At 42.1% G+C, this 20,564-nt stretch overlaps 1 protein-coding gene across 3 annotated transcripts in view; it reads left to right on the forward strand.

The window, feature by feature from the left end:
* etnk2 (ethanolamine kinase 2) overlaps positions 1-20,564 on the forward strand; it is a 73,010-nt gene that overhangs the window by 20,600 nt on the left and 31,846 nt on the right. For all 3 annotated transcript variants that reach the window (XM_073030683.1, XM_073030684.1, XM_073030685.1), the window contains exons 2-4: positions 2,864-3,123; positions 18,374-18,514; positions 19,388-19,530. In XM_073030683.1, coding sequence (XP_072886784.1) covers positions 2,864-3,123; positions 18,374-18,514; positions 19,388-19,530 — 544 coding nt within the window. The remainder of the gene's footprint in view (positions 1-2,863; positions 3,124-18,373; positions 18,515-19,387; positions 19,531-20,564) is intronic.

The raw sequence follows: 20,564 nt of genomic DNA on the forward strand, positions 1-20,564 counted from the left end.
CCCCCAAGCCCAGGCCCCGCTGCAGCAATTCTCTCTGGGCTGCTTCTGATCTATACTCAACCTTTCCAAATCGGCATGGCACTTTGATGGTTCAAACCTCACCCCCGGTTTAGGCGGACAGTTTCCAAAACCATCGCGCTTCAGCTTTTCTCCCCTCTCTCAGTCCAAGTACATCTCCGATTCAGACTCCATCTTCTGGAACACCCCTCGACCTTGCTCGGGCTCTGTATCACACCCGCATGCCTTGCCCCTCAGATCAGCCACTCCTCTTCATCGTGATGATAGCTTACCAGTTTTCCATATAAAAAGTGTTAGTAATAGGGTATTTTTGCCACAAAAGTCCACCAGCTTCCATGATTCCTCCAGCACAGCCTACATAAGCTGCTTTCAAAGAAACCATATGATCATCAGCTTGGACGTATGAGAGATTTTTAGGACTCTGTGTCATTTTTAAAGATTTAGTTACTAACTCTGTCGGCATGCACTTTCATTGATTGCATATTAATGGCAAATCCAGGCTTTCTCCTGGTAAGCTTTGGACATTCACAATTTGGTGAGCTTTGGGTTGGTATTACGTTGAACACCACCCTTCCATACCACATGATCCATTTTCCGAATGAGTTTGTACACATCGGGTTTGTATCCACAATGTGACTTTTGGGTTTTAATCTGTTAACACCAAGAGAGAGAAAATAAAAGACAAGAAGTTATCAATGTTATGTGAAGTGTGTACTAAAACCAAACCGAGAGAAACTCTGGCTGGAGGTCAGTGAGTACTCCACTGACCATTCAGGGATCACTGCTCTTTTATACAGAGGGTTCTGGTTAATTGGGTTATTGGTGAATTGGGGCAACAGACTAATTGGGACAACTCTAAAGAGCAAAAGCAAATTGAGAAAAAGCTATGATTCCCTTTTGTTTATTTCAGACAATATATCGCTTAATTGGGGCAAGAAACTTGCCGAACATTTTCTAATGAGTGTCAGTCGTGTGCATGTCTTGTGGCTGTTGGACACCATACCATGATTAGAACAAACAGTTGCGTGTGTTTTTTGTGTTCGAAAGGTATTGATTTGTGTCAGTGATAGTCGGCAAGAAATGAGCAATAAGACAACTCAGAATTGTTTTGCTTACTGCAGTTTCAAGCATTCAGGCTTGGAAATGCTAGAAATAGCTGGGAGTGAAAATGAAACATTTCACTACAAGTTAGAAATGACAAAGAATCTTAAACTATCGACAGTCATCTTGAATGTTACCTTTGGTCCCTATGGGCCACTCGGCTCTAACCTGCAGTTCCAAGTAGCTGTTTGCATGTGACAGTGGCCACACCCGGTACACTGCTTTGACAGGTGGACTAAACCAGGTGAGAGTAGCTGGCAGGTCTCGTGCCCTAGTGAAATAGGGGCATTTTTGTCTTGACATGTGAAGTCATCTCTGGCAGACTGGGTGAATGAGATCGCCAGTTAAATCCAGCCACCAGAAAAGTGGTCCTGCAACACAATGTGGAGAGCGAATTGCGTGATAAGGCACAGAAGTAGTCATGGCCATCCACTGTAACTAGGGAAGACCCCAATGCAACAGCCTTCCGCTCTTTAAAAACATCCCACACAGGTTTTTTGTCATTGTCGGATAGGATGGACAACCACCAGTAGTATTGGTAGTATTATCATTTGTTCTGTATTTCATTTAAATAATGTGTTCCTCAGTTAAATGTTAGTTTCTCTTTTATGTACCTTAACTATTTCATGAAACTTCAGCTAATTGGGCCAAAAAGATACTGGTCATTGTGTGTCCCAATTAATCTGCTGTATATGTAAATCACCTGGATAAAAATGTCATTTGCGTTTTGGTAAGTTTGCAGACGATAGAAAGAATGTTGACGTTGCGTAGAAAACTGCCAAAGGATACATCGAGATGTCGATCAGTTGCAGATATGGGCAGAAGATTAGCAGGTGGAGTTGCCAGATGTCAAGTGTGGCATTTCAGAAGATCAAATTTAAAGAGACTTTTGTTTTATAAGACCCTTAGCAGTGTTGACATGCAGAAGGATTTCGGGATCAATAGCTCCCTGAAAGTGGCTTCACAGGTTGATAACATGGTAACAAAGGCACATGGTATGCTTGCCTTTATTAGTTGAGAAATTGAGTTGGGAAGATATATTGCAGCTTTGTAAAATGATAGTTAGGCCACATCTGGAGAATTGCATTGACTTTTGGTTGGCACCTAATAGGAAGGATGTTGAGCCATTGAAGAGGGTGCAGAGGAGGTTACCAGGATGCTGCCTGTATTAGGGGGCATGTGCTAAGAGAAGAGGTTAGACAAACTTGGGTTGCTTTCTCTGGAGTAGCAGAGGCCAGGGTTGGGGGAGGGGGGGGGAAAGAATGTTTGATAGAAGTTTATGAGACTCAGTGGTATAGATGGGCCAGACAGCCAGTATCTTGTTCCCATGTTTCAAATATCTAATACCAGAAGTTATGAGTTTAAGGTGAATAGTGGTAAGTTTAAGAGAAGTGTGAAGTAGGTTTTTAGTGGTGCCTGGAAAGTGCTGCCTGAGGCATTCAAGAGGCTCTTGGATAGGCACATGAATGTGCAGGAAATGGAAGGATACAGACATTGTGTAGGCAGAAGGAATTAGTTGGGCATTTGGTTAATTCAGCACAATACTGGACTAAAGAACTTGCTCCTATGTTGTACTATTCTGTGTTATAAGTTCAGATGAGAAAGCTGTATCATTCTGGCAATATGCTGGCATTAGTCTGATCTAGGTTTGTCATTAAAATTTGACTCCACTCAATTCACTGATAAGGTATTGCAGCAGCATTGTGCCACCAGATGTGTGTATAATAAGAACTGTTTCTTGCAGTTATTTACAGATGGAATCACAAACAAGCTAGTTGGCTGCTATGTGGGGAACAGTATGGAAGATGTTGTCCTGGTGAGAGTTTACGGGAACAAGACTGAGCTGTTTGTGGATCGAGACAACGAACTGAAGAGTTTTCAGGTCCTACACGCCAATGGATGTGCTCCAAAGCTCTACTGCACCTTCCAGAATGGCCTCTGTTATGAGTTCATGCATGGAATAGCACTAGGTCCACAGCACGTGCGAGAACCAGCCCTGTTCAGGTACCAAAATTTACTCAACTGTTACCTTAAAGATAAATGGTTATTGCTGCATGAACTGCACAAAGAGCCAATGGCTATATTGATGGTGGCTAGTTCCTAGTTAGCTTTGTTCTTCTGTAATTGAACAGTTATAAATAGTTTATGAAAGATGTAAATCAGTAATATCACCATTGAAATTAATTGTATTAGAAGATGCCAATGCGTCTCTATTTTACTTGAATGCAAATTTCAGTTTGGAGATGACTTCCCAAGTACTGCTTCATAAATCTTCATATTTTCAACTAGGAGTGTAAATGGCTTAAAAGTTGTGTACCATTCACCTGAATTTCCAGTATACATTTCCAAAATGCTGCCTTCCCGTTGGCAACCAATCATTTTGAGCTGTTTTCAGTTTGTTCCTGTGGCCCATGTTTTTAATTTGTTGGGGCAGACATGAATTCTATTAGCTTGGTTGAGTTCTTGATTATTGTTGTCAGTGGCAGCAGGTTGCGGCTTCCAGTGTAAAGTTGAAGGAAGTGCGGAGGTGAACCGATTAGACTACACTTTTGTATAGTCTATCCATTATAATTCAATTTGCACCACATGATCCATACAGCATGGTATTTCAGGAACTTGTCTAGGGACCACAATAATTTGAGATTGCTTGGTGGGGTGGTAGAGGCAAGTAATACATTCCAGATTTCATTCACCACCTAGATGGGGATGGGGGGAGAACTCAAATCAAGTGACTTGATGGAGGTGTACAAGATTAGAGGCAGAGATTACTGGAGACTTTTTCCTAGGGAGGAAATGGCTAATATGAGAGCATAATTTTAAGGTGATTGGGGGAAATTTATAGGGGATGTGTCTCTAGTTTGAGAAACTTGCACTTCCATGCTGTCTGTTTTTCCATATCTCTACCATATCACTGCTTGCGTGGTATAAGAATATCCCACTTGGTATGAAGTGTTATGCCTGGATTTGTTTTGGCTTAGTAATGAATGTATTTGTTGATCTGCATATGGAGTGTCTGCCAATGTGCTTTGGAGTTGAGCACTTCTAGGGATTACCAAGCTCAATGAGACCAGAAAACCGCTTGCTGCTTGACTGAAACATAGAAAACCTACAGCACAATACAGGCCCTACAGCCCACAATGCTGTGCCAAACATGTACTTACTTAGAAATTACCCAAGGTTACCCATAGGCCTCTATTTTTCTAAGCTCCATGTACCTATCCAGAAGTCTCTTAAAAGACCCTATTGTATCTGCCTCCCCCACCGTCGCCAGCAGCCTATTCCACACACTCAGCAGTCTCTCTTTTTTTTAAAAAAACACTTGCCCCTGACATTCTCCTCTGTACTTCCAAGCACCTTAAAACTGTGCCCTCTCGTGTTAACCATTTCAGCCCTGGGAAAAAGCCTCTGACTATCCACATGATCAATGCATCTCATCATCTTGTACACCTCTATCGGGTCACCTCTCATCCTCCAACTGGTGAAATCCCATTTACCCCTTTGGATTGTTGGCTTGCTGGATTAATAGAGGCCAAGTCATTGTGTATGTTTAACACTAAGGTTGATTTAGTAAGGGCATCAAAGGTTACAGGGAGAAGGCAAGTGAATGGGGTTGAGAGGGTTTATAAATTGGCCATGATGGAGGTGGAGCAGACTGAATGGGCAGAATGGCCTAATTGTGCTCTTATAGTTTTATTGAATATGTTGGGAAGTGTTTCAATAAACCCATCCACATTCCACCATGAGCTATCAAACCTGGCTGGGTGCCAACAACTTCCTACAGGCCTAAGGACCTAACTTGTTTGGAATGTTAGGTGACTAAGTAAATCACTATTCTGCTAAATTTTCATTTCTGTAGGAGGTTTTTGTTGGCTACCTTGTTTTAGGATTACAAGTTGTCAAGAAGGCCCTGGATATGGGTTTTCTCCTTTTTTTGATCTGTTGAGCAGTGGAAAACAGATTGCAAACTGAAAGTCTGGAACAATATTTAGCTTTTTGGAGAATTATTCCAATCATCTTCTGAATCCTTTCCTCAGAAATAAAATGTTCCTTTCACTTGTTAGCTCTTTACTCTTCAAACAATTTGGCCATACTAGCATCATGACCCAGGAGGAAGTGAACTATAGAGCACTATACATAGGAACAGGACCTGTGGCCCGTATAGTCCATGCTGAACCGTTGTTTAGCCGTGGCTCATCGACCTGCATCTAGACCACAAACCCTTAGCCAAATTTGAGATAAAACAAGGAAGGGGGAGAAATGAAAGGCAGAACCAAACCTTGCAACAAGATGGACCACTATTAATCACCCCCTCCCCCCGGCATGCTTTGCTAAGAAAATGGCCAGATTTTAGATTACAGAATTCCCTTTGACAAGTAATACTCAGTTTAGGGACTTCTCAGTGTCACTAAACAGAGGAAATGGTGGGTGTGAGTTCTATTTCGACATTTAAGAGAAGTTTGGATAAGTACATGGACAGGTGGAGTATGGAGGGCTATTGTCCAGGTGTGGATCTATGGGACTAGACAGAATAACGTTTTGGCATGGACATTAGATAGGTCAAAGGGCCATTTTCTGTGCTGTTGTGTTCTGTGACTCCATTGCTCACTCCCTCCTGGGTCATGATGGCAGAAGTTTTTCTTCTGGGAAGGAAATTTTTTTTGATACATTCAGCAGGCCATTGGCCTTCATGTGTGAAGTGTTATCCTCAAGGGCTTTCTTTATATTTACTCATTTAGCTGCCCTTCCATTAAGAAGGGTTGTCAGAAATGTTTGTATATGTTCCCAGAGGCCCTGTTTATTTGGTCTTTTCCCTTATCTATAATATTTCTATAACTAGGTGCAATGACTTTTAACCTCAGTTTGTTAATTGAGTTTTCCTTAATTAATAAATCTAATTCTGATTGAATTATTGTTTAAGAGTTGCACTGGGGCATTCCATCCAAGATCTCTGATCCCTGGAAACTAACAGTAATCTTTGGCTGTATCATGAACAGTGGATGTGGATGGGTGTATTACAAGGTTTGGAAACCTGCTTTCCCACAGTGCTTTATATTGTTGATTGTTGTCATTCTGGCCAGCAATCAAGCAGCATTTCTAATGGTGTCAGTTCCAGCTACATCACTGCACAGTAGGAAGCCTTCACAGCAATTGTCAGACACAGATTTAATAAAGTACTGAAACTGGGTGGAGATATGAGAGGGTGCTAAATCTGTGACAAATCACTTCTCGTAAAATTACTGAAAGCAAATAAACTTGGCAATTGCATCCTTAATTTCTTACAGATAGGATTATGCATTTATAACATTATGTCCCTAACCCTTTAATCTTCTTAAGGTATTCCTATTGAAAAGGTTACCATTTTGTGTTTATAGTTTGACCACTGCTTGTTTGCTCTCGCCTTCATTGTAACAAAGGTTGTGGAGCTGAATGCCCACTGGCAACTCCCACGTTGCTATAAAGTGGTGTAATCTTTAAGGTGCAAGTGAGCATTGGACTATTGTTCCACTCTTACAGTTGTAAAGTTCAAAAGCCTCATGGCGTTATCAGCAGACTTGTAAGTTTCAAGGGGAGAAATGAGGTGTTCAAGTTCATTGTCAGGCAGCCATACATGTATACAGCTAAGCGAAACACTGTTCTGCTGGGGCCAGGGTGCAAAATACAGTACATATAGTTATGATCCACCACATTCAGTCACAAGATAATATTAACACAATTCCCTGAGTGGCATTGCTTGAAGACTGGCAGGTTAACATAAATTTCAAGGTGCCTGTTTATGTAAGACAGTTCCAGTGACATTCTACTCTTACAATAAAACAAACAGTATTATAAATGTGAAAGAGCAGCAATGGAAGATGAAGCGTGACCAGTGTAGTGTGAGTGTGTTTGAGAGTTGGAGGGGCTGGCAGAAGGAAACCTCCACCCCCAAACCTTTTGAAATTATGTTATTTTGAATTTGTGATTTTGTTTTGAATGGGGGACTTGAGCAGCAGAAGTCCAGTGATTTATCTGCGAGCAAGAGCTGGAGAAGTGTGGTAACAAAATGATACTTTCCTCCACTAGTGGTGAGGTTGGTAGGTTCAGTGCCTCTGGCATTAACTCAGGTGGGGTTTCCAAGGAGCTGGTGGATTTCTGACATTTCCAGCTTTCCTGGAATGCTGTGCAATTTTAATGACTGTCCACAGAATGTGTGTTTGTTTATTTTACCAGTCTCCCCATTGGGAGGCCAGCCTGATTGTGACACCCTTGTGCCCTGCCAGACAGGGATCACTCCAGCAGAGATCACAGGCCTTGAAAGTACACTGTTTGGAGCAGAAATGGTGAAGGAAAAGAGCAAGTACAATGTGGCTTGCAGGATTTGAAGAAAATTTAATGGATAGGTGCCTGATCAGAAAGAATGGGATTGAATGGAGAGTTGGGCATTGGTGGTGCTGTTCGTGTTAGTCAGTGCTGCAAAATAGGGCTAGATATGGGGTGGTTGACAATTCTGAGGGGAGGGAAGGAGGAAAATTAATCTTGTACGGTAATTCTGGGTAGTCAGCATCTAAAGGGGGGTGGGGACGAGGTTCCCTGAGCTTGTTCTGCTTTCCAATGCAGTTATGGCCAATTTTGATGACTTGGTTCTTTTTTGATCTTGTCTCTTAATGCCTTGATTCTATCCAAAGAGCTTGCACCATCCATGTCACCAAGTAACCAACTAACCCATACATCTTTGAAATATAGAAGGAAACTGGAGCATCCTGAGGAACCCCATGCAGTCCTGAGAACAACATACAAACTCCTTACAAGCGGCGGCGGAATTCAACCCAGATTGTTAGTGCTGTAATCGCATTATGGTAACCACTTTGTTACTGTGCTGCCCTGAGGAATATAATTCATTGAACATCCTCAATTCTCTGCCATTGAGAATTCAAAGTTTCACTACCCGAAAGTGAAAACTTCTTCCTGAACCCAATTGAAACTGAATTGAGCCCCATGCCTTCCTGATCTCTGGTTCCCAGCTCTTCAGGCTGGAGAAGCACATTAACATATGACTTAATTGTGGAAATACTCAATGCAATTGTGCTAACCTGATTATAACCCTTGATTCCATATACTTGCCTACACTCAGTAATTCACTGTTTAAAAACAGACTCTTCCACAATTCTTATGAGGTTCAGAGAAAATTTCACCACCTCTGCTTTATATATTTTTTGAACAATACAGCGCAGTACAGGCCCTTCGGCCCACAATGTTGTGCCAACCCTTAAACCTGCCTCCCATATAACCCCCTACCTTAAATTCCTCCATATACCTGTCTAGTAGAATCTTAAATTTCACTAATGTATCTGTCTCCACCACTGACTCAGGCAGTGCATTCCAAGCACCAACTACTCTCTGAATAAAAAACCTTCCTCTAATATCAGCCTTGAACTTTCCACCCCATACCTTAAAGCCATGTCCTCTTATATTGAGCAGTGGTGCCCTGGGGACGAGGCGCTGGCTGTCCACTCTATCTATTCCTCTAAATGGGTTACTTGTTATTTATTATAAGTGATGTCCATTCTCCGTCCACTCTGAATGCCCTGCAGATTCTTGTGTCAATCAATTCTCCTCTGAGAACAATGGATAGCAGTCTAGTCCATTCAAACATTACTCTTGATGTAACCTGCCCATTCCAAATATTAGTCTAGTAAACCTCTAAACTTTCAATGCACTTACACAAGTAATTTCAATATTGTACACATTTAGTCTGCATGTGGTTCTGCATCATCATCATCATCATAGCTTTTCTTTTTTGTCATTGCTCTGTTCTCCCAATTAATCTAGAAGGTGGTGTGAATGAATGTCATTGTGTTTTCCCAGAACAACACGTGTATTACTAGAGACTGCAGCTTTCTTTTGGCTATATCTGGCAGACCACATCATTCTATGTAGAAAGTCAGAGAGTCCCAAAATATAGGCTCAGTTGTCAGAGGAGATTACAAGACCATCAAAGTATTCAAAGATAAGTTCAAAATTTCCTTAAAGTCAACATCCACGCAGACTCTTAGAAATCTGTGGCTCGTGGTTTCTCTTAATAGAAAAGGTGCTCTCTGAAAGTTATTGAGAGCCTTGTGGCCATGCATCAGGAGCATGCAGAAACCCAGAGTTTGCAACAGAAGGAGAGTGCCACATGCAACCACACACCCACCCATGATATGAGACACCTTGTGCACCATCTCAGACGGAGTCTGAAGTTCCCTCGTTTGCCACAAAACTAGTGGAGGTAAATCATCATCTTTCCAGAAATACTGTCAGGAAAGAGATGTTTTTGTGAGCATGAACTCTACTCTGGTAATTCATTCCTTAGGCTTCTGTATCAATGTTCACCATGTAGGTAAAGCAAGTAATTTGGAAGGCAAATGATGTGCCTTTCGTTGAAAGGAGTTTAGCATGCAAAGTTAAAGGATTTCTGACGTTACGACCTGCCTTGGCAAGATAGATTATTGGGATGAGAAGATTAAGCAGAGAATCAACCAAACACAACAGCTGAGGTGATGTTATTTGCATGTCCACTCTGAGGAGGATTAATAGGCTAGATTATCTAGAGTGTGGTCTCAGCACAAGGGTTTGATCTTAACATCTTATGATTATCCTAGAGGGATGTAAAACTTTGATAATGCTTGAGCAGTGGCTTTCTGGGGGACGGGGGCACCTGTTTCTCTTCTCCCTCCACCCTACCCCCATCTCATTGGGCAAAAGATAGAAAAGCCTAAAAGCATGTATCACCAGCCTCAAAGGCAGCTTCTTGCTTGCTGTTATAAGTCTTTTGACTCTTGACCTTACCACCTTCGTCATTGTGACCTTGCATTCTGTAATAATTTTATTTCTATAAAAAGTATGCAAGATGTGCTTTATCCCAGTGCATGTGAAAGTAATAAACCAAATTACCAATTTTAATAATTTATCATATAGAAGTTGTGTCATTTTTTTTGTATTCCCAGGTAGGCAGAGCATAATTACTGATTCTGCATCTGGCAAAAATGGTGTATACTTTGGCTGCAACTTGAATGATCATTCAGTTTTTAAACCTGAGCCCACATCCACCTACCTGGACAGATTGCAACTCTCTACTTAAAACAAATGGACATAAATTGTCAACGTACCTCACTCCTGAAGTTTGAACACTTTGTTTCTGGGGCTTGTTACCTCTTCTGTTTAATGTTTGCTTAGACTAACAGGGACATCGGGATGCTTGCAACGTATCTCCTCTTAAGACTGAGTAGTTTCAAGCTCTTGAGAACCTCTGGTTTATTGTTGTCACGTGTACCAAGATCAGATCATTACAGAGTGCATTGAGGCAGTAGAAGGTAAAGGAGTAACAGTGAAGAATAAGGTATAACAGCTACTGAGAAGGTGCAGTACAGGCAGACAATAATGTGTAAGATCTTGCCTTCTCTTCTTACCTGCCAGTCACCTGCCTCTGATGCTCCTCCCCTTCCCTTTCTTCCATGGTCTTCTGTATTCTATCAGAATCCCTCTTCTCTAGCTCTTGTCTCTTTCACCAATTTACTTCCCAGCTCTTTACTTCACCTGTCCCCCTCTCTGTATCATTTATCAACTGCCAGCTTGTACTGCTTCCACCCCTACCCCCACCTTCTTATTCTGATTTCTCCCCTTCTTTTCCAGTCCTGATGAAACATCTTGGCCTGAAACGTCGACTGTTTACTCTTTTCCATAGATGCACCCATGTAGCTTTACACCTGTTGTCTTTGTTCAAGTTGAATAACTTTCTCTTACTCGTATCTTAAGGCCATAAAACATAGGAGCATAATTAAGCCATTCAGCCCATCGCGTCTGCTCTTCCACTCCATCATGGCTGATCTCTGATCCCACTCAGTCCCATACACCTACCTTCTCCCCATATTCTTTGATGCCCTGACCAATCAGGAAACGATTTACTTCCGCCTTAAATATACACACAGACTCAGCCTCCACCGCAGTCTGTGACAGAGCATTCCACAGATTTACTACTCAAAGGCTAAAAAAAATTCCTCCTTACCTCAGTTCTAAAAGCTCACCACTCAATTTTAAGGCTGTGCCCTCTAGTTCTGGATGACCCGACCATAGGAAACATCCTCTCCACATCCACCCTATCTGGTCTTTTCACCATTTAGCAGGTTTCAATGAGATTCTACCACCCCCCTCCCCCCCCCACCCCGCATTTTTCAAAATTCCAGTGCCCAAAACTGCCAAATGCTCCTTATGTGTTAACCCCTTCATTCCCGGAATCATCCTAGTGAACCTCCTTTGGACTCTCTCCAATGACACACATCTTTTCTGAGATATGGGACCTAAAACTCTTGACAATACTCAAAGTGCAGCCTGGCTAGTGTCTTATAAAGGCTCAGCGTTATCTCGTGTAGCCTCATGTGGCACCTTATCAAACATCTTCTGAAAATTGAAATAAATGACATCAACTGTCTCCCCTTTGTCTGCTCTCTTTGTTACTTCCTCGAAGAACTCTAACAGTTTGAAAGGCAAGATTTCCCTTTACAGAAACTGTGCTGACTTTGTCGTATTTTGTCATTAGTCTCCAAGTACCTCAACCTCATCCTTAATAATAGACTCCAACACTTTCCCAGCCACTGAGCCTAGGCTAACTGGCCTATAATTTCTTTTCTTTTGCCTTTTTCCCTCCTTAAAGAGTGAAGTGACATTTGCAATTTTCTAGTCCTCCATGACCATGCCAGAATCAAGTGATTCTTGAAAGATCATGCCCAATGCATCTATTGTCTCTTCAGCAACCTCTCTTAGGACTCTTATGATGTAGTCCATCTGGGCCAGGTGACTTATTTACCTTAAGACCTTTGAGTTTGCCTAGCACTTTTTCCTTTGTAATAGCAATGGCACTCACTCCTGCTCCCGGACACTCACAGACCACTGACACATTGCTAGTGTCTTCCACAGTGAAGACATATGCAAAGTACCCACCCATTCAGTTCATCTGCCGTTTTATTATTTTTTGTACCCCATTACTCACCAGCATCATTTTCCAGTTGTCCAATATCAACTCTCGCCTCCCTTTTATTATTTACATAACTGAAAAAAAAGTTTTGTATCTTGCTTTATATTGGCTAGTCTGCCCTGATATTACATCTTTTCTCTTGTAGCTTTTTTTGTTGGATTTTAAAAACTTCCCAATCATCCAACTTCCCACTCCCTTTTGAACCTTGTATGCCCTTTCCTTGACTTTTATGCAGAATTAACTTCCTTTGTCAGCCACAGTTGCCTACCAATGCCAATTGAGCACTACCTCTGTGGGACACATCTATCCTGCACCTTTTGAACTATTCCCAGTAACTTCCGCCATTTCTGCTCTGCCATCATCCTAGCTGGTATTGTTCAGTTCAGTTTCAGTTTATTGTCATTTAGAAACCACAAATGCAATGCAGTTAAAAAATGAGACAATGTTCCTCCAGAATGATATCACAAAAGCACATGACAAAACAGACTACACCATAAAATCCACATAACGTTTGGCAATCCCCAATCCAGAGTCCGGAGAGGCTGCTGTGTATTAATATCGCGCTACCATCTTAGCGCGTTCCTTTCGGAGCTCCAAACCCACCAGACAAAACAAGACTACCCAGACACACCAAGTCAGGAGACCAACTCTAGCACCCAACTAACCAAAAACTAAAGCTACAAGACCTGCACAAAAACCATAGTTACAACAGTGCAAACAATAGCATAATTGATTTTAAAAAAACAGACCATGGGCACAGTAAAAATAGTCCAAAGATCTTAAAAGACTAAGTTCGAAAGAAACCACCGCACAGTTTCCACAAGTCCTCAGGGTCCCAATAGACTCGTCATCCCATGCAGGCAGCAGAAAGGAATACCCCCGCTATGGACTTCCAAGGCGCCGCCGGACTCAGCTTCGCAGACACAGCATACAATGAAAGCTCCGTCGGACCCAGCCTCGCAGACAGCTCCCCAGCGCCCTGACCACAGCGGACTCAGAGTCCGTCAAACCTCCGAGCCTCTGACCATACCCTCTGGCACAGCTTCTTCTCTGCTGAGCGCATTAAGACGCCCCTGCCAACGGCCAGCGGCAATGCGACCCCGATGACTGAGGGCCTGTTGTTCTCAGCAGAGATCCGAACCTCACAGCAGCAGCAGCAGCGAAAGAAGGCCTTCCTGGAGATTTCCAGATGTTCCTCCGTGCTCCCACATCCGTTTTTCATCAGATTAGGATTGCACATGGCACCCCCGCTTAACAAATAACAGATATCAGCTCCGGAGTGGCTGCTGCAAGCTGCGTCACGCCGCCATCTTGGGAGCTCTTGTTGTCCTAGCCACCTAGGCAGCTCCTCTCTCAATGGCTGCAACAAATTACCAAATGCCAGGGTCCATTCTCTATTTAATAGCTGGGAGTTATTTACTTCATTAGTTGAAAAATTCTACAGCATTGGAGGTTGTTGTTGGGACCCATCCTACTTGGAGAGGGCTGTCTGACTGAGCTTCATATTGACTTAGTATTTCTTGATGGAATTTTCCCTTTACAAATTGGTCCAGAACCCTTATGAAATTATTGATTCACTTTTGTTTTTGCAGTAAGGCATTTTTGCATTACAGCTTGGTGTTTTCAAAAACCACTATTATTCTCACTATTAGCCTTTTGGCTCCTTTGTACTCATTCTAATTTGACTTGTTGGGTAGCTAACTCATCTCTGAAACTAAAGTGCTGAATTTCAGAATCTGATTTATTCTCACTTTCATATATTGTGAAATTTGTTGCTTTGTGGCAACAATAAAGTGCAAAATATAAAAAGTTACAGTAAGGAATTAAGAAATGCAAAAAGAATTATGTAGTCTTCATAGCTTGTTCAGAAATCGGGTGGAGGGGACATGCAGTAGGACCACTACAGATGAATTTTGCTGCTAGTCAAAGATGAGTTCATAATCTAGTGTAACACTTCAGTGCAGAGCTAAGGAAGGTAGTGAAGCTGGAACAGTGCCCTCTATTGAGATGTACAAGACTGAAATCCTGTCAGCTTGTCTGGGGAAACAGTACATTACATTATTTGAAAAAGATAAAGGAAATCCTTTGCATTGGTGCTGCTTCCTGCATGCATGCTGAGCTTGTTGACTTCATTAACTTTGCCTCCAGCTTTCACCCTGCCCTCAAATTTATCTGGTCCATTTCCAACACCTCCCTTCCTTTTCTTGATATTTCCGTCTCTATTTCTGGAGACTGCTTATCTACTGATGTCTTCTATAAGCCTAAGGACTCTCACAGTTACCTGGACTATTCCTCTCCCACCCTGTCTCTTGCAAAAATGCCATCCCCTTCTCTCAATTCCTCCGTCTCCGCCGCATCTGCTCTCAGAATGAGGCTTTTCATTCCAGGACGAAGGAGATGCCTTCCTTTTTAAATAAAGGGGCTTCACTTCCTCCACCATCAACTCTGCTCTCAAATGCATCTCTCCCATTTCACGCACATCTGCTCACTCCATCCTCCCGCCACCCCCACTAGGGATAGGGTTCCCCTTGTCCTCACCTACCAGCCTCCGGGTCCAATGTATAATTCTCTGTAACTTCTGCCACCTCCAGCGGGATCCCACCACCAAGCACATCTTTCCTCCCCCACCCCCCCGCTTTCAGCAGGGATTGCTCCCTACCGGACTCCCTTGTCCATTTGTTCCCCCCCCCCCCCCCCCCCCAGCATCCCTTCCCACTGATTTCCCTCCCAGCACCTGTCCTTGTAAGCGGAACAAGTGCTACACCTGCCTTTACACCTCCTCCCTCAATACCATTCAGGGCCCCAGACTGTCCTTCCAGGTGAGGCAACAGTTCACTTGTGAGTCAGCTGGTGTGATATACTGTGCCAGGTGCTCCCGGTGTGACCTTCTATATATTGGTGAGACTCAACGCAGACTGGGAGACCGTTACGCTGAACACCTATGCTCTGTTTGCCAGAGTAAGCAGGATCTCCCAGTGGCCACACATTTTAATTCCACGTCCCATTCCCATTCTGATATGTCTATCCATGGCCTCCTCTACTGTCAAGATGAAGCCACACTCAGGTTGGAGGAACAACACCTTATATTCCGTCTGGGTAGCCTCCAACCTGATGGCATGAACATTGATTTTTCTAACTTCCATTAATGTCTCTTCTCCCTTTCTTACCCCATCCCTTATTTATTTTTCCTTTTTTTTCTTTTTCTCACTCTGTCTCTCTCACAATCACTCCTTGCCTGCTCTCCATCTCCCTCTGGTGCACCCCTCCCCCTTTCTTTCTTCCTAGGCCTACGGTCCCATGATCCTCTCCCTTCTCCAGCTGTGTTTCCTTTTTGCCAATCAACTTTCCAGCTCTTAGCTTCACCCCCCCCCCCCCCCGCAACATGTCTTCTCCTATCATTTCGGATCTCCCCCTCCCACTTTCAAATCTCTGACTATTTCTTCTTTCAGTTAGTCCTGATGAAGAGTCTCAGCCCAAAATGTCGACCGTACTTCTTCCTATAGATGCTGCCTGGCCTGCTGCGTTCCACCAGCATTTTGTGCATGTTGGTTGAAGGAAATCCTTTGGCAGTTTATCTTGCTGATGGACAGAATGGCCTAATTTTGCTCCTAGGCTTTATAGTCTTATCTGTGAATAGGCACCAGCACAACAGGCAATGAGCTTATTTGTCTTGTCACTGTTCATAGGACCTGAAATCCATGCTGGTTTTACCTTCAAAACAGCTCTTCAGAAGTGATTCATCGATTATAATGATGTGAATGGCACAAATAAATGTAAAGTTTTTCCTCAGGCACATGTGCGCAGTGCAGAAAGCTTACATGCCACTGATCATTATACTCGTGTCATTTACTAAAGCCTTGTTAGTGTCAGCCAGTTTAATTGGGCAACCTTGTTTCTGCAACCTCTGCTTTAGAATCTACTCTGGAAATGTGAGCAGGTTCCAGGGCATTCGTGTAATGGAATGTTGACCCTCTGTTGAATCAGATTTAATACGTCATGGAATTTAATTTCATGGCTGCGGTACAATGAAATACATGATAGATAAATATAGAGGGGAAAATTTACATGAAGTGTGTGTGTGTGTGTATATATATATATATATAGCAAAGTAACAGAAGTAAAGAAGCGAGGTGGTGCTCATGGGTTCACTGTCCACGGCAGAGGCGAAGAAGTTGTTCCTGAATTGCTGTGTGTCCGCTTTCAGGCTTCTGTACCTCCATCCTGATGGTAACAGTGTGAAGAGGGCATGTCCTGCCTTTCCCTTGAGATGTTAAATCAAATCCCTGTCAAACATCTCATCCCATTGTCGTCGTGGCTATCCCTCGAGGTCGAGGATGATGGTCTTCGTTCTGTTGATCTATTTATGGGCTCTCAAGTGGCTTATGAGTCCAATCTTGGCTTTGAAAGTTCTTCCGCATTCAGCACAGGTAGTTCCAGATGGCAGATCGGGCTTTGGTTGTTGCTGCCTCTCTTTACATTTTCTTCTCTTTTCTTCCAATTCTGCACATCTGTTGGCTTCGAAAGTTGCTGTTCCTTCTCGGATGATGGCTTGCTAGAGTTTCCTGTCCTTGGCATTGGTTTCCCAATTGTTGATGTCGATGTTACATTTCTTCATGTTGGCTTTTAAGATGTCTTTGAATCTCTTCTGTTGTCCGCCTCTTTTACGTTTGCCTTCTTTAAGCTGGGAGTAGAAGATTTGTTTCAGCAGACGTTTATCTTTCATCCGAACGATGACGAAGTCAATGTAAATCAACATGGGTTTGCAGGTCAGTGTTGCACTGCTTGCTATCAGATTGTTTCCTATACTATGTGTAGTGCTTTGGGAGTACTAATGGCTGTAAGCAGGCTATACATTAGCAAGCCTGTCATTCAGGTAACTTGCCAACTTTAAGATGTATAACAGCCAAGCACTTGACTGAGGATGTCTTTCACTTTTGTGCCTCTGCGGATGGGGTGGCTTAGCAAGGCATGTTTGCAGTGAATAAAAATTCTCCAAATCTATTACAACACCACAAAAGATCATTTGGAAGTCAATGTTTCGTTCAAACCTACGGTATGTTGGCTGTCACTTACTGGTTAAAAATTTTTCTGAGTTGATTTTCAACTCATGCCTTTGGTTTTTGGCTGGAATTGTCAGGTGACCAACCTATGGTTTGGAAATAGGTTTATTATTGCCTTGTGGTACTGAGGTGCTTTTGAAAATATTGTTTTGCATGCCTTTCATCTCATCAGCGCATTAACAATACAAGGGAAAAGCAATAACTGCAGAATAAAATTTTCTGTTGTAGAGAAAATGAAGACAAGACCTGCCTCTGACAAAGCCACATTGGCGGTCTCTAATTAGATCCTGCCTCAGATTCCTTGTATGAAATGAGAAGGATAATATGCTTACACTTGAGCAATGCTGCATTTGAATCACTGACATCAAAAGATGATTAAATTTATATGCCACGTGTACATTTGAAACATACCGAGGAATGTGTTTGCATCAAATCAAATCAGCAAGGATTGTGCTGGACAACCCAAAATTAATTCAATTAAGTAAATCAAAATGCATCATAAGTAATATGGTTGGATGCTTAATGTTATAAAGAATTTAACAAATCAGCGAATGGTTTTAATTTTCCAAAGTTATGACAAATACATGACCACTCAATTTGAATATAAAGACAGAAGAAAATACATAATGGTGAAAAGCTGGAAACATTGGAAATCCAAGGAAAGTCCTTGTTATGAGAAAAGGATGGTTGGAGAGAGATCAGGAAGAGGATTAAAGTGGTATCAGACGAGAAGAAGTGATTGTGGTGGTGGAAAGGAATTTGAGATAATTTCTGCTTTAAAGAAATTCTGGCTTTTATGGTTACAGCTGAAGCAGAGGTTGTGGAATCAGAGCTTTGCATAATTCAGGAAAATGCCAAAAGGTTTGCAAGTGCTGGCATTTTCAGATAAAAGCAGAAAATGCTAGTAAACCCTCAGCAAGTGAGGAAGCATCTGTCATAGCTCAGACCCTTCGTCAGAACTTTTTCTCAGTTTATCTTTCTGCAAACTACATTTCAGGCCAGGAATGTTGCCAGTTTAAGTTTGATGGGTATTTATTAATCTAAGATGGGTACATGATGTTACTGCACAGATCATGTTATCAAATGGCTGAGCGTCTTAAAGGCCTCTGTTTCTAAACCTGATTCGTCAATGCCTTGATGAAAGGGAAAGACTTTCTTGAAACTTGGTATAAATTGAATAACTTGTGTTCTTTGTTCCTCTTTGCAGGCTCATAGCGACTGAACTGGCAAGGATTCATTCTATTCATGCCCACAATGGTTGCATTCCTAAACCCAATCTCTGGGTGAAAATGCACAAGTACATGGCTCTTGTCTCCACTGAGTTCACACCAGAAGCCAAAAACACCAGGTATGTATTCAACCATACAATAATTTAGCCAAAGTTACACACATCCAATGCTGGAGATGCTCATCAAGTTTGGGAGAAACTCAATAGTTTATCCAAATCAACTGGGCTCCTGAAGATCAATTTACTGCATACAATAAGACTTTTTAACTTGTTGGTTATAGTGACTTGTACGATTCCATAGTGGGAATATATTATACACACACAAACATATATTTTGATAAAGGTTCTTTGAAAATTAAGAATGAGGCATGAAAATTGTTGCTTACGATTGTTTTCCTAAGTGTTAGAAGAACAAAGGAAGGGAGAAGCATGTGGAGAAAGAAAGGATGAAGGAGAAGAGCTGAGAAAGGGGAGGCAAGGGAGGAGAGAAATACAATGGTGATGTGGTCATCTTAAATCAATTAATCAGATTCAAGTAATGCAACACCCACCACTGAAACAAAAGTTTCCAGAGAAATAGAGGCAGCTGTAACTACAAGAACAAATGCACATATATCTGATTATATAAAAATACATTCAAGCATTTATTGCATTTCAAGCAAAGTTAAACTATTAAAAAAAATTCTACAGCCCTAACCAATATTACCATGTGTAATGTTTACTCTGAGCTTCACGTAAGAAGTTTCATTGCACCCTGGTGGGTATGACTATAAACGGAACTGACTAACAAGTTAAGCAATATACAGTTAAACAAAGGCAAGCTTTTGCTTTTGTGGATATAGCCACTTGGTGGTAATCATGGTGGATTCCAAGAGGCTAGCTTTAATCCCACCAGGCAGCTTTAGCAACTGAATTTAAATGATTAAAATATTAAGTGATTAATATCAAGAAAATGTGGAACTGAAATCTAAACTGGGTTTGACTTTGCTTCAGGATTCAGAAAGAAGTGCCACCTTTGCAGACGTTGGAGAGAGAAATGACGTGGATGAAACAGTACCTGTCGGAGCTGAACTCTCCCACAGTACTTTGCCACAATGATCTTCTTTGCAAGAACATCATCTACAACGAAAAGGAAGGTGAGGCCCACAAGACAAAGAAATAGGCCATCTGCCTCAAAATAATTTCCATTGTGGTCTGATGAGCCTTCATGTAAAAAATATATATATTTTCACCAGGCATGTCAGTTTGGAGGCATGAGTGCCGATCACATCTAGAGAAAAATGACAGCAATCTGTGATTCTTGAAGATGTGACCAGAGACTGCAGATCAAGCCATTTGTTTGACTGTCTCTTTGGGCAAATATCCAATCTCAAGCTTGTGTACAATGGGTAATTTCTTAATTAGGTCATCTTATGAATGATGCTAGCTGGATTTCCGTACCTTTGACATCGGAGCCTGTGAGGATGTGACTAATTCTACTTGTTGTGAATTAATTATAAGCACCAAATCGGAATATGATCTGACTGGATGTACTCTGGCCTCCTGTTTGTCAGTAACTTTGTTTAATTGTTGACCTACTTGAACCTTGGATTACTGACAGCATCACATCATGGTTTTATTGGTCCCTACTCACTATATAATGCCCTAAATTTTCTTCCCACGTACTGTTTTTACTGATAAATACCTTATGAGTAGCAGCACCCTTGCACACTACCAGTTTTTACTACCACACTTCTTTCTGACTGGCATGTCTTGCAGTCATGGGTATCATCACCCTCCACTTGTCTGGTTTGTTGCTGTGTTGTAACAAGTAACCTTGCTTTCAACAAGCACGTGCTGCAGTTTGTTCCCTGTCCGAAACTGCTAACGGATCACCGATGTGAGCATTACAGTTGCATGGTGATAATTGTTAGATTTTGCTGCTGTTCTCCAAACTGGGCTGTTAAAGTAAGTTTGTGGAATGGGAGTAGGGCTGAGAGTTGCAGTGTAGTTCGGGTGGGCTGAAGGTGATGCTATGACTTAAAGGTTGGACTTGCATGGGATATGGTTAGCAAAGGCAAGGCCAGTATTTAATCATTTGTGCCTGCAAAAGTGTTTGTAAGCTGTTGATTTGAATCATTGCCATCTAAGTGAAGGCTATGCACTGTGGGAGGGAATTTCAGTGTACAGG

This window comes from Hemitrygon akajei, chromosome 27, assembly GCF_048418815.1.
Source record: "Hemitrygon akajei chromosome 27, sHemAka1.3, whole genome shotgun sequence".
NCBI classification, from domain to species: Eukaryota; Metazoa; Chordata; class Chondrichthyes; order Myliobatiformes; family Dasyatidae; genus Hemitrygon; species Hemitrygon akajei.